At 47.5% G+C, this 13,215-nt stretch overlaps 1 protein-coding gene across 1 annotated transcript in view; it reads left to right on the forward strand.

Moving 5' to 3' along the window:
* Positions 1 to 6,163: 6,163 nt before the first annotated feature.
* OSTF1 (osteoclast stimulating factor 1) overlaps positions 6,164 to 13,215 on the forward strand; it is a 31,201-nt gene continuing 24,149 nt past the window's right edge. Inside the window, exons 1-3 of the mRNA XM_066604158.1 lie at positions 6,164 to 6,319; positions 11,934 to 11,980; positions 12,702 to 12,752. Of these exons, the coding sequence (XP_066460255.1) occupies positions 6,286 to 6,319; positions 11,934 to 11,980; positions 12,702 to 12,752 (132 nt within the window). The 5' untranslated portion in view covers positions 6,164 to 6,285. The remainder of the gene's footprint in view (positions 6,320 to 11,933; positions 11,981 to 12,701; positions 12,753 to 13,215) is intronic.

Genomic DNA, 13,215 nt, shown 5'->3' on the forward strand with positions numbered 1-13,215 from the left:
CCACAGCACAGATGAGAATAAATCCTAACCAGTCCACAGGGGTCACTGACCTCTGCGGGATCAGACCCTGCTGTCTGCAGTCGGCATAATACAGAAGCGTGCCTGAACCAATTACATTACATTCGGAAATCGGTATTGTGTAATTCCGCAATCTAATGTTAGAGGATGGTAGATGGTGATTACTGACTGTACTCATAACTCCGCTCTGCCATAATAGGCGCCTTCTTATTGTAGCCAGATCTGGGGAAGTTACACTACAGAATCCGCTTATGTTTTACTATGTAAGATACAGGAGTCAGCAAACACTGAAACATTCAGATTGCATGATTCATGTTGCGGGATGTTTGCTTCGGTCAGTATCTTCTGCTTTCTGTATAGAGGAGAATGAATGTTACATAATGATCGGCGCCCACAGATATCCGACAAGCTCATGTTAGAGGAACAGGCTCGCCCATCACTTCTCACATGCTGATCATTGCATTTGCAATACTTAGCGATAGCGGAGCTGAACTCTGGGCCTGCCAGTGCCTGAGACTAAAGGCCCATTTAGACACAATGATTCGCTCAAAAGCCATCTTTTGAGCGATAATCGTTGTGTGTAAATGAGCCCATCTTTCAGTTTTCTGCTGAAGGACGGTTTTCAGTTCTGGTGTGTCTGCTGTCCATGGTGCTGAATTCTTCACGGAGAGCTAGAGATTACATTGTTTTCTCTTAGCAGCCCTTGGCTGAACAATGGAGCTAGTTACAAAGCTCAGACCTCCTGCTGAGTTCTGTAACAGCCTCCAGAAGCTCATTTGTATGCAAATGAAGCTGGTAAAGTACTAACAGCAATTAGTGCCTATTAGTACTTTATGCAAAATGATCGCTGCTTTTTCAATCTTTTGAAAGATTATCTGTGTGTGTAAATGGGCCTTAAGGGTTAAGGCCCATTTACACGGAGCGATGATCACTCAAAAAACGCTAAAAACAATCGTTTGAGCGATCATCGTTGCGTCTAAACGCGCAGCCATCGTGCACATTTCGTGCACTGCTAGCTGATCGTTAAATTCAGGCCAACCTAAAAATCGTTGCTCAGCCTTATCAGCAGTTATCCACGAGGAGTGCTGATAGCATTGTTTCCCGCTGGAGAACAAAGGAACTGAAAGCAGATAACAGCCCTCCGGCTATTAACGGCTTTCAGCTAAAGGCTTTATTTGCACACTTAATTACTCTTAAGTAGCTGAGTAGCTAATTAATAGTTTATGCAAAAAGATCGCTCAAAGCTGTCACTCACACGGAGCGATCTTTGAGCGATCATTGCTCCGTGTAAATGGGCCTTTACTCACAGCTTTGCTCAGCATATTATGTGCTAATAATTTTGCAGGTGCAGTGAATAGAACTAATTAATTTCAATTGGTTTGGTCACATTAGCAAAAAATTACAGTGAAACAGGCACGGAAAAAACGCAACGCCAATCATGCCGTATTCGCACGAGTGAGTACGTGTATGCGTACGCATTTGCACCATGTATTTGTATGCGCAAGTGCATTTTACTGCACAAAATACGCATATGTGAACAAACCCTTTGAAATCAATGGGTTCTATTTTTTGCATATTGCACGCGTAAATACGCTTGTGGGAATACAACCGCATGGTGGCCGTATACATTCAACAGTTCATCTGCCAGCCGTCTCCTCCAGCTCCCCATACACGTGAATGTTTGGTTCAGCCAAACGTTTCTGTGTTCAGAGAGATAAACTGCAGCCAGACGCCCCCAATCCTTTTCTTCCACAACATTATCCAACAGGGGAAACTTGAGCGGTCCCCATGTACGTTACAATTGGCTGGTTTGGACAACTGAACACTAATATGTATGGGGGGGGGGTCCTTAGGGCCAACGTGGATTCTGCCCGTGTGAGCATAGCCTTAGAGGCTGCAAGCACATACGTAGTTTTTGAGCGAAAGTCTGAAGTGAGTCCAGCAGGAAGAAGTCCTTCCTTTATATTCCCCATTCATAGTGAATCCCCTTCTGTGTGTTGTGTGAGTAATATCTATCATATATGTGTAAATGTGATACAATGTATATGATGCTCTTTGGGAATGAATATCCAGTTTCATAGAAGAATGTTTTGATCTCTGCCACAAAGGAAGCTGAGTGTAGCAGCTGGTACAGAGAAGTATCCCCTCCTGTATGAATGCTGAGCGCCCTGCCAGTAGTTCCATGTGATGGTTTACACTGAGCTTCATTGTGTGGCGGAGATCAAGACTTCCTCTTATTACCATAATAACCCTCACCCCAGCCACCCACGCACCGTATCGGAACTGATTAGTGACCAGGAGAAAGTGGTAGGACAACTCCATCACACCACACCATGCCCACTCAGTGGACCGTGAAAGGATCACCCTGTAGGCATCTCAACCAGGTTGACACCTAAGAATGTGTCTGTCACTGATATGGGGGAACTGTATCAGATTGCATCCAGTATAACTCGTATTTTATTCAGCCCTCCTCTTTCTATACTTAGGAGTCCAGTGGGAGGTCCTATCAGTGACTTACAGTTTTCCCTATATGACCATGTATACACAGACAGCGGTCAACCTCTGATAGAACCGATCACTGGACTTCTATCAGTGACTTACAGCCTTCTGTATACACAGACAGCGGTCAACCTCTGATAGAACCACCCACTGGACTCCTATCAGTGACTTACAGCCTTCTGTATATGATCGTGTATACAGACAGTTGTCAACCTCTGATAGGACGCTCACTGGACTTCTATCAGTGACTTACAGCCTTCTGTATACACAAATAGTGGTCAACCTCTGATAGAACAGCCATCTGGACTCCTATCAGTGACTTACAGCTTTCCCTATATGACTGTGTATACACAGACACCTGTCAACCACTGATAGAACCGCCCACTTGACTCCTATCAGTGACTTACAGCCTTCTGTATATGATTGTGTATACAAACAGTTGTCAACCTCTGATAGAACCACCCACTGGACTCCTATCAGTGACTTACAGCCTTCTGTATATGATCGTGCATACAAACAGTTGTCAACCTCTGATAGGACGCTCACTGGACTTCTATCAGTGACTTACAGCCTTCTGTATACACAAATAGTGGTCAACCTCTGATAGAACAGCCAGCTGGACTCCTATCAGTGACTTACAACTTTCCCTATATGACTGTGTATACACAGACAGCTGTCAACCACTGATAGAACCACCCACTGGACTCCTATCAGTGACTTACAGGCTTCTGTATATGATCGTGTATACAAACAGTTGTCAACCTCTGCTAGAACCGCCCACTGGACTCCTATCAGTGACTTACTGCCTTCTGTATATGATCGTGCATACAAACAGTTGTCAACCTCTGATAGGACGCTCACTGGACTTCTATCAGTGACTTACAGCCTTCTGTATACACAAATAGTGGTCAACCTCTGATAGAACCGTCAGCTGGACTCCTATCAGTGACTTACAGCTTTTCCTATATGACTGTGTATACACAGACAGCTGTCAACTACTGATAGAACCGCCCACTGGACTCCTATCAGTGATTTACAGCCTTCTGTATATGACCGTGTATACACAAACAGCTGTCATCCTCTAATAGGACCGCCCACTGGACTCCTATCAGTGATTTACAGCCTTTCCTATATGACCATGTATACACAGACAGCTGTCAACCTCTGAAAGGAGTCCAGTAGGCGGTCCTAAGTATAGAAAGAGTACAGATATAAATGAATAAAATACATGTGATGTTGAAAGTGTTTCAACAAAACCGTATATGAGTCTGCTCAGCTCGCCCTTCTGTGTTACATGCTGCCTGCAGATCAGACACTATTTTCATCATGGCAAGTTCCCTTTAAAGCCGATCTGTCCTCAGACTATTACCCTATGCAAGGGCAGCATAGAACAGGTCGGTTCTCCTACATGTTGCAGCTGAATTGCAGTAATTCCACCCGATTTCCCACTAACTGCCATGCTTTGGCTGTACTTATCGTGATTTTATGGCAAGAAGAGATGAAGCACAGCAATTAGCGGTAAACCTGGTGAACTCAACATCTATGATCACTCCAAACCAGGCTCTGATAGAAGGGTGTCAGAACACTGACATTGCAGCTTCATGTGTAGTCACAGACCATTCAGCGTACCCATGCGAACCCCTGTCCACCATCAAAAGCGCCTACAACGGGCACGTGAGCATCAGAACTGGACCATGGAGTAATGGAAGAAGGCTACCTGGTCTGATGAATCCCGTTTTCTTTTACATCAGGTGGACAGTTGGGTGCGTGTCTATCACTTACCTGGGGATGGCACCAGCATGTACTATGGGACAGGCTGGAGGAGGTACTGTGCTGCTGTGGGCAATGTTCTGCTGGGAAACCTTGGCTTATGGGCATGCATGTGGATTTACTAGACAGCCATATTCCCTAATGGTGGTGGATGCTTTCATCAGGATAATGACACCTAGGTAGAAGGTAAAGTCCCCTGGTGTGAGCACTGAGTCGTGACCGAGGGTGACAGTACATTTTGATGTTTTCTTGGCAGACTGTTTTTGCAGGGTGGTTTGCCTTCCCCAGTCATCTTTACCCCCCCACCACCACCACCATCACCAAGCTGGGTACTCATTTTACTGACCTCAGAAGGATGGGAGGCTGAGTCAACCTTGAGTCGGCTACCTGGACCAAGCGGGGACTGAACCGGCAACCTAAAGGTCCTGAGTGAGAGCTTAGGACTGCATTCCGCTGCCTTAAAGGGGTTGTCCCGCGCCGAAACGTTCGGCGCGAGACAAACCCGATGCAGGGGTTTAAAAAAAAAACCGGATAGTACTTACCCGAATCCCCGCGCTCCGGTGACTTCTTACTTACCTTGCGAAGATGGCCGCCGGGATCTTCACCCTCGGTGGACCGCAGGTCTTCTGTGCGGTCCATTGCCGATTCCAGCCTCCTGATTGGCTGGAATCAGCACACGTGACGGGGTGGAGCTACGAGGAGCAGCTCTCTGGCACGAGCGGCCCCATTCAGAAGGGAGAAGACCGGACTGCGCAAGCGCGTCTAATCGGGCGATTAGACGCTGAAGTTAGACGGCACCATGGAGACAAGGACGCTAGCAACGGAGCAGGTAAGTGAATAACTTCTGTATGGCTCATAATTAATGCACAATGTACATTACAAAGTGCATTAATATGGCCATACAGAAGTGTATAGACCCACTTGCTGCCGCGGGACAACCCCTTTAACACTCTCTGCCCTACTACATTGCAAAAATGGCTCAGCCACGGGTTGAACATGACAAACTGTTCATGGTGATGACTTGGCCTACAAATACACCCAGATATCAGTCTAGGGATGTGCTGGAAAAACAAGTGTGATCCATGGAGGACTGAAAAACCGGATTCCAGGACTTCATTTTTTCTTGTACTCAATCCAGACTGCCATGAGCTGCAGTGGTTCTGGAACAGGTCACGTGTCCAAAGTCCTCTGCATCTGGTCTGGGGGTGAAAGCAGACTGTTCAGCGGGGGATTTTTTAAATCTTCATTTATTCCCCTTGATGACAGCAACCCCCCCTCACAGTACATGTATGCGGTCTACATACGTGCCATGGGCTTACACTACATGTGACTGCTCTTCGGCTTAGTTCTTGACTGTGCCTGCATCGTCCGAAAAGTTTGGACTGCAGGGGAGTATGTGATGCCTGGTGGGCTATGAAGGCAGTCATTGGGAAGACTCGGGGGGGCCACAGAGGTGCACGCCCACGACTTTGGGATCTTTAATGTAGGGCTGAATGACATGAGCCGGCTGTGTATACATATAAATGACAGGGCTATACATGAGCCGGCTGTGTGAATAGCTGTGTGTGTGTGTGTGTATATATATATATATATATATATATATATATATATATATGTGTGTGTGTGTATGTATGTGTGTGTATATATATATATATATATATATATATATATATATATAATCCGAGCTATACATGAGCCAGACATTATATATATATAGTGTGTGTGACATGCGACAACTGTATGTACATGGAGGTGTGCCGGCTGTGCGTCTCATATATATATATATATATATATATGAGACGGCTGTATGTACATATGACATGAGCCAGCTGTGTATACCCGGCGGTGATGCTTGCGTGGAGGGGGCGGGGACATGCAGCGGCTCCTCCCCTCGCCGCCCGCCGATCACTTCCTTATTCTCGGGCGGACCAGTGACCTCCATCTACGGGCCATCACCGGATTCCTCCCGCCGTGTCAGCTCTGCCCGCCGCTCACACCATGTCTAAGCCGCCACCGAAACCGGCGAAGCCAGGTGAGACAGGCCGCCCGTGCAGGGCTGCAGTGTGCGGGGTCTGGGCACTGCTGGGGAGCGGCGGCACTTCCTGACACTCAGCCCATTGTAGACGGCCGCCGCTCCCCGCTGCACTACCTGGCCGAGGAGGTACTGCGGTGTACTGTTAACCCCTCCATCCCCGGGGGGCACGAGCTTTGAAGAACTTCAAGTGGGGAGTGATGGAAAAAGTTCCCTTATTTTGGGGTGTTCCGTTGTCACGGCGTTCACGCGACTACAGCCGCACCAAATATTTCTATATATGTAATTTTTTTTCATGTAGTAATGCTTTGAAAAAAAAGTTTTCCTTAATTTTCTGTTGCCGTCTTTTGACCCCCATAAGGGGTTAGTCCCACGGCGAGAACCTCCTGTGCTGCGAGATGCACAAAACCCGTAGGAATATGAGCGCCATTCTTCTGAATTAAGGGTGGCTACCTACTACGGGGTTTTTTTGCTGCGAAATTCACTGCGTTTTTTTTTTCCTGCAGGGGTCTATGGGACTTGTAATATTAAAATTGCAATCACGCAAAATCATAATTTATCGTGAATTTGCGTGATTGCGATTTTTAACATTACAAGTCCCATAGACCTCTGCAGAAAAAAAACGCTGCGAATTTCGCAGTAAAAAAAAAACTATGGTGGGTAGTCACCCTTAGTCTGAGAAAAAAAGGTGGCGCCGTGTTCTATTTTTTTGCCGCTCCCTCGGAAGTTGCTTTTAATGGCCCTTAGAGGAGCGCTCATGGCGTCCGCGGTTTCACATTGAAATCGGTGGGAAGCGCTGGCAATTCTCCGACCGTATAAAACACGAGCCTGAGGATCGCCGTCCCATAGAAGTGATGCACATCTATATACATCCTAACTGCACAGGGCGAATACGGGTAGGATGTATATATCCGTATGGCTGTTGGGAAGGGGTTAACCTCTTAGTGACGGAGCTTGTTTGCTTTTTTTTTTTTCCATTTTAGTTTTTTTTCCTCCTCCCTTTTAAAAAATCATAACTCCTTTATTTACCCATCGACGTCGCTGTATGAGGGCTTGTTTTATGTGGGACGAGTTGTAGTTTTCAGTGGTGCTATTTATTGTACCATAGAATTTTTTTTTAAGTTTTTCAGTACATTATAAGTGGAGAGAAATGGGAAAAAAAACAACATTCCGCATCTTTCATTACGTCTTGTTTCTACGGTGAACAAACTGCAACAAAAATGCCCTGATAACTTTATTCTATGGGTCGGTACGATTACTACGATACCAAACTGTATAGTTTTTTTTGTTGTTTTTTTTTGCTGTACTACTGTATTTTTTTTTTTTTTTATTTTTTTTTTAAGATATTTTTTTTTGTGCCCATTTCCTGCGCACAGTAACTAATTTTTCCATTGACATAGTTATATGAGGGCTCATTTTGTGCGGTATGTCCTGTCGTTTCCATTGGTACCATTTTTGCAAACAATTGACTTTTTGATCGCTTTTTATTACACAGGGTGACCAAAAAAGTGCATTTCTGGCTTATTTATTTATTTTTCTTCAAACCACGTTCACCATGTGGGGTAAATAATGCTTTAATCTGATAGATCGGACTTTTACAGACGCAGCGATACCAAACACGTATTTTTGGTCATACTGCTTTTTGACAGGCAGTCTATCAAGGCACCCCACGGGCATGGCTTGATAGGCAGTCTCCCAAGGCAGCCCTGGTGCATTTTAGAAGGCCCCTGGCTTCCATGACACCTGCACGGCTCCCCCGATCTCGCCGCAGGGGGCCGTACGGGACCCATGAGCATCGTTCGGGGGATTTAAATGCCGCTGTCAGAATTGACAGCGGCATTTAAAGGGTTAACAGCTGCAATCGGCCGTACGGACGATCGTGGCTATTGCCCGCGGGTGTCAGCTGTAATAAACAGCTAACGCCGCACTGTATGAAGAGAGATAGCGGCGCTGTCATAGAGCGCCTGAATAATGCCAACCTATAGCCTTAAACCGTGCCCATTTATAAGCCAACCAAAGCGGTGCTGACTATCGCTGTATGGGGCCACGTGTTGTCTACCTGCTGGAAAATGGCATTGGGTATGTCCTGAGGATATGGCAGTGTACAGGCGTGCCGTCGGTGTGCCCGATGTGTACCAGAGGAGATCAGCTGTTGATGCTGACTGCACCCCAAACCATGGCTCCACATTGACGAGCTGTGTGGCACCCCAAAGGATCAGCTCGATTGCCCCATCTCTTCCGGACCCTCGCTCATTGATCATCTTTGCTAAGACAGAATCTTGATGCATCGGTGAACGCCACACTGTACCGTTTACCACGCCGGGTAGCCTTGGAGCAGCGCCAAGTGTACAGCACCGTGATGTGGTGTGAGGGTCTTCATAACTTGACCATAAACCTGCCAACCAGAAGTTGTCATCGTTGACTTTGGCGCATCCAAACCTGTCCAGGCACTCCGCGGGATATCGATTGTGGAGCTGTATGATGGCGGTTGCGTCGATCTGTGCGTTGCGGCGTTCATCCGTGCTCCATTCCCCCCCGCTACAACGATGCAGGTTTTGCTCTACTGTCGAGAATCTCCAAATTCGAGCTCCAGTTTTGGCGTCCCGTTGAGTTCTTACCGCGGGAAGGCTAACTGCTCTCCGTAGGCACATGTGCAGCTCGATGGCATCTTCACTCGTTAATCTTTATCCGCGCACAGAGCTGTTTCCGTGGGTGTGGCAGCGTCTTCACAGTAAGCTTCGCGGCCCGGTGCTCCCTTTATCACGCTCCCCGAATCAGAATTTTTTTATTTTTTATTTTTCCCGGAAAATGCACCAATTGCATAACTTGTAAATCATACGCCGCAATAACCTCTTCATGGTGGGTCGTTTCTTCTGTAAGGCAGTGTATATAGTGGGCCCTTGCCAACTTACTAATATATACTCTTCCGTAGTAATGCGCCATTTTCTTTCCATCTGAAGCCACCCCCCTCGTTTTCTCCCCTAACAGCACTGCCCTTCAGAGGGGCGTATAATGTGATGTTATAAATCTGCGTCATTTACATTACTGGTCAGATGAATGGGACCCCCGGCAGGTGCGGATATGACGCGCTATATGTGCCGATTCCGCAGCAGAATTTCATTGTTAGAGCAAACCCTAAGGCTGGGTTCACACAGGGCGGATTTGCCGTGGAAATTCCGTCTGGAATTTTGCCGCGGCCAATCGGCCTGTGGCCGCTAATTCCGGGGATAGCCAGCCATGTGGACGAGATTTGTCAGAAATCTTGTCCACACAGGACGGCGAATCCATTGCGGTAAAGCCGCCACTGCGGCGCGGATTCGCTGGCCGCAGCATGTCCGTTTTGTTTATTCCGCTGCTCTCTATGGGAGCGCCAGCCGCAATGGAAAAGCGAGTGGCCAGGCCTCTTCAAAACCCGCGGGATTCCGGCGTGTGAGAACCCAGCCTTCGTGCTCCTTTACACTGGCGAGCGCAACTTTACTGTGATAAAATTGCGTCTTTGTTCCTGCGATTCTTGAGTGTCGGTGCTGCTCCTTCCTGAGAGTAATTCCGCATCGCTGCCGCCTCGCGGTTTTCTTGCACGAAAATTTAATAGGAGGTTCTAATGTTAAAAATGCATCACATCGCAAGTTCGTGCGTCGCGATAAAAAGATGGCTCCATAGGCAAACATCACAGGAGTGAAAACATTGAGTTCATACGCACCGTCACTAAGCGATAGAGCGGGAAATTAAAAAGAAACCGGGGAGACTGCGCATGACAGCGTGCGTGAGACGTGCTCTCAAAAATTGCTGCCGTACGTGGTGATACGCCTGCTCGCACAGCGGGTTATATGTAGCGGTTTACCGGACGCTCGTGTGAGCCGGCCTTAATGTTCTAGTAATAAAAGCTGACTTCACCGTACAGCTTCTCACGGCAGTCGCCATACCGCCCTTTCGCACGGTTCTATTAAAGGGGTTGTCTGACGAGACTAACGTATCGCCTGTCTACAGGATATGTGCGGAGTATCCGGTGGGCGGAGAGCCACCTGCTGCGAACCCATTAATCCTGAGAACGGGGAAGAATATAGCGCAGCCAGAGGGCTCAATCACACGAACGTAACTTGACCGCATATAATACGTGGTCAGTGGGGTCGATGAAAATAAATTTTCACACTAGCAGTTTTTATTGCGTGGGGGGGGCAACATATTTTATTTTACCACGTATTGCGTGCGTACAGCCCTATTCTCTATGGGTGTATAGAACGCTGAACATACTTGATACACTGCGTATGTGCGGCGTGTAATATGGAACGCTGCTAAGTGAAAAACGCTGTTGGGCGCAATTTGCTGCCCTGAGTAGCCATAGACTTTCACACGGCTGCGGGACTGAGCCCGAATACACATACTGTTTGTCACAGACAAAAATGGCGTACACCTGTGTGCTTGCGCCCCAGACACAATATAGAGGGGGGGGGGGGGGGGGGGCAGAAGGTGGCACTGCCATGACCAGTAGGGGGACCCCCATACAGGATTCCATGTAGCAGAGATGGTGGCGTTGGGGATCTGGGTGAAGGCGCGTAGAATCGGGGAGGATGACAGGAGCCGCGTGTTATCTGTCTGCTCTGAAGACTGTATTACTCATCATTATTGTGCAGGGTGGAAATAGCCGGAGGCGCAGGAAAGATGTCTCAACTGGTTTCCTTCGCTTCCTGTCATGCTGTTACAGTATAGTTGGGCATACATGATTCATCGCGGGCCGCAGTTTGTCCTCGGTTGCTGCACGGTGACTTTCTTACTGCATTTCCAGACTACTTTTGTGTTCTTGACTTGAACTTTTTCTAACTTTCTAAGAAAAGCTTGAAGTATGGCTTCAATAACTTAGAGGTTTTACAGGAATCTACTATTGATGAACTATCCTTGGCATATGCCCCCAATAGATGATCAGCCAGGATCCCCATCGGTCAGCTGGGGCCCGCTGTTTATGCAGCAAGGCTGGATGTCCTTGTTGTGTCCGGAGCCAGAAGTGTAACAGAAGGCATCGCTCCCATTTAAATCTATGGGAGTGATGCCTTGTATTACACTTCCGCCCTCAATGTAGATGTCTTACTTGGCTACGCAGACAGCTGGCCCAAGAATCAGTTGATCAGCGGGGATCCTGAATGGTGGACCCCTGCTAATCAGCTATTGACGACCTATCCTGAGGACAGGTCATCCATGCTGTACTCCTGAAAAAACCCTTTAACTTAAAGCATCTAACAGAGTACTAGTGGCCATCAATAGTAAATTTATGGAAAATACCTTTAACTGAAAGGGGTTGTCCATTTGTAAATTATTGATGGCCTATTCTTATGATAAGCTGTTAATAATTGGCAGGGGTCTGTCCCCAAGATCAGCTGTTACGTTGTTTAACTATTTTCTGCCGGTAGCAGACAGCTCTGTTCCTGCTGTAGTGGCCAGTATTGGTATTACAGGCATTAAAGGGGAATAGGAACTTTGCCTGCAATACCAATACTGTCCGGAAGTGAAAGTCAAATCGCTACAATTTAAATTGCAGTGCTTACTGTAACGCATGTGAGGAAGGCCTTAGTTGGATGAATGATAACTACTTTTGCTCATTTCTCTGTTTTTTCTTCCTCAGGCCAAGTAAAGGTATTCCGGGCCTTGTACACGTTTGAACCCAGAACGGTATGTACCTGGATTCCTCTCCCAGTTTATGAGGTTATTAGTATAATCGCTGTATTATAGCATGGTTGTATACGATGAGCCACAGGTCAGGGAGTGGTGCCGTCTAGGTGTTAATAAAGACATGAGAGCCGGCTGCTTGGTCACGAGCCACCGGGTCTGGCGATGGGTGAGAAGTATGCCAGCTTTATTAAGGGCCCTTTTACACGGAGCGGCAAATCGTTCAGATTACCGCGATCAGCGAGAATACGGTATGAGCGATTGTTGGGGCGGTCGGCTGTTCGCGCAGGGGCTGGGGCGGTCGGCTGTTCGCGCGGGGGGCTGGGGCGGTCGGCTGTTCGCGCGGGGGGCTGGGGCGGTCGGCTGTTCGCGCGGGGGGCTGGGGCGGTCGGCTGTTCGCGCGGGGGGCTGGGGCGGTCGGCTGTTCGCGCGGGGGGCTGGGGCGGTCGGCGGCTCGCGCGGGGACTGCCTGTTAGGAAAGGAACAATTCCCGACCCGCTCTGCCTCCATTCACTGAGTGATGTTCGTTGCTGCATGGAAGCACAGTACCGATCCTCGCTCGGCCGAGCTGTCGGGCATTTGCGCCTTCCAGGTCATCCTGTATATAAGGACCCATACACTACCCTAGTCTAGTGGGCAGCAGGCAGACATGAACATGTAACAGATACTGTGATCTTTACCTTCCAGTTACATTATGATTGAGCTTCTATGTACTTTCTTGCAGCCTGATGAGTTGTACTTCGATGAAGGGGACATCCTCTACATTTCAGATATGGTAAGGTCGGCGTCTTACATCATTTCTCACATTCATAGAACACATCTTCACTTACTTCATTTCCTGAATTGCCACTGATAATAAATTGAGTTGATTGCACAATGCTGGTTACCAGCATCTCCTTCCTCATCTCTCTGTGAACCGCCTCCCATGGATTACTTTCTGCAGCATTAAAGTCTACCTACAATTATAAGCAACTTTTTCATAAGTCAGTAGAACAGGCAACTATAACAAAAAAAAAGTAGTAATTTGTCTTATTAGATAAGAATGCCTCTCTTGCCACTTATCGGGCATCGCTTCTGCCTTGATCTCCCTCTCTTTTAGAGAGAACATGGCTTTTTTGTTTCACTGAGAGATCAGATTACAGTTGCCCATAAAATTGAGGAGGAAGCAGCTAAGAGAAGCAGTCACAGACCTAGCGAAAGGCTCTAGTAGATTTTTCTTCCACTCCATTTCTGGGATC

Source organism: Eleutherodactylus coqui, chromosome 5 (genome assembly GCF_035609145.1).
Source record: "Eleutherodactylus coqui strain aEleCoq1 chromosome 5, aEleCoq1.hap1, whole genome shotgun sequence".
NCBI lineage: Eukaryota > Metazoa > Chordata > Amphibia > Anura > Eleutherodactylidae > Eleutherodactylus > Eleutherodactylus coqui.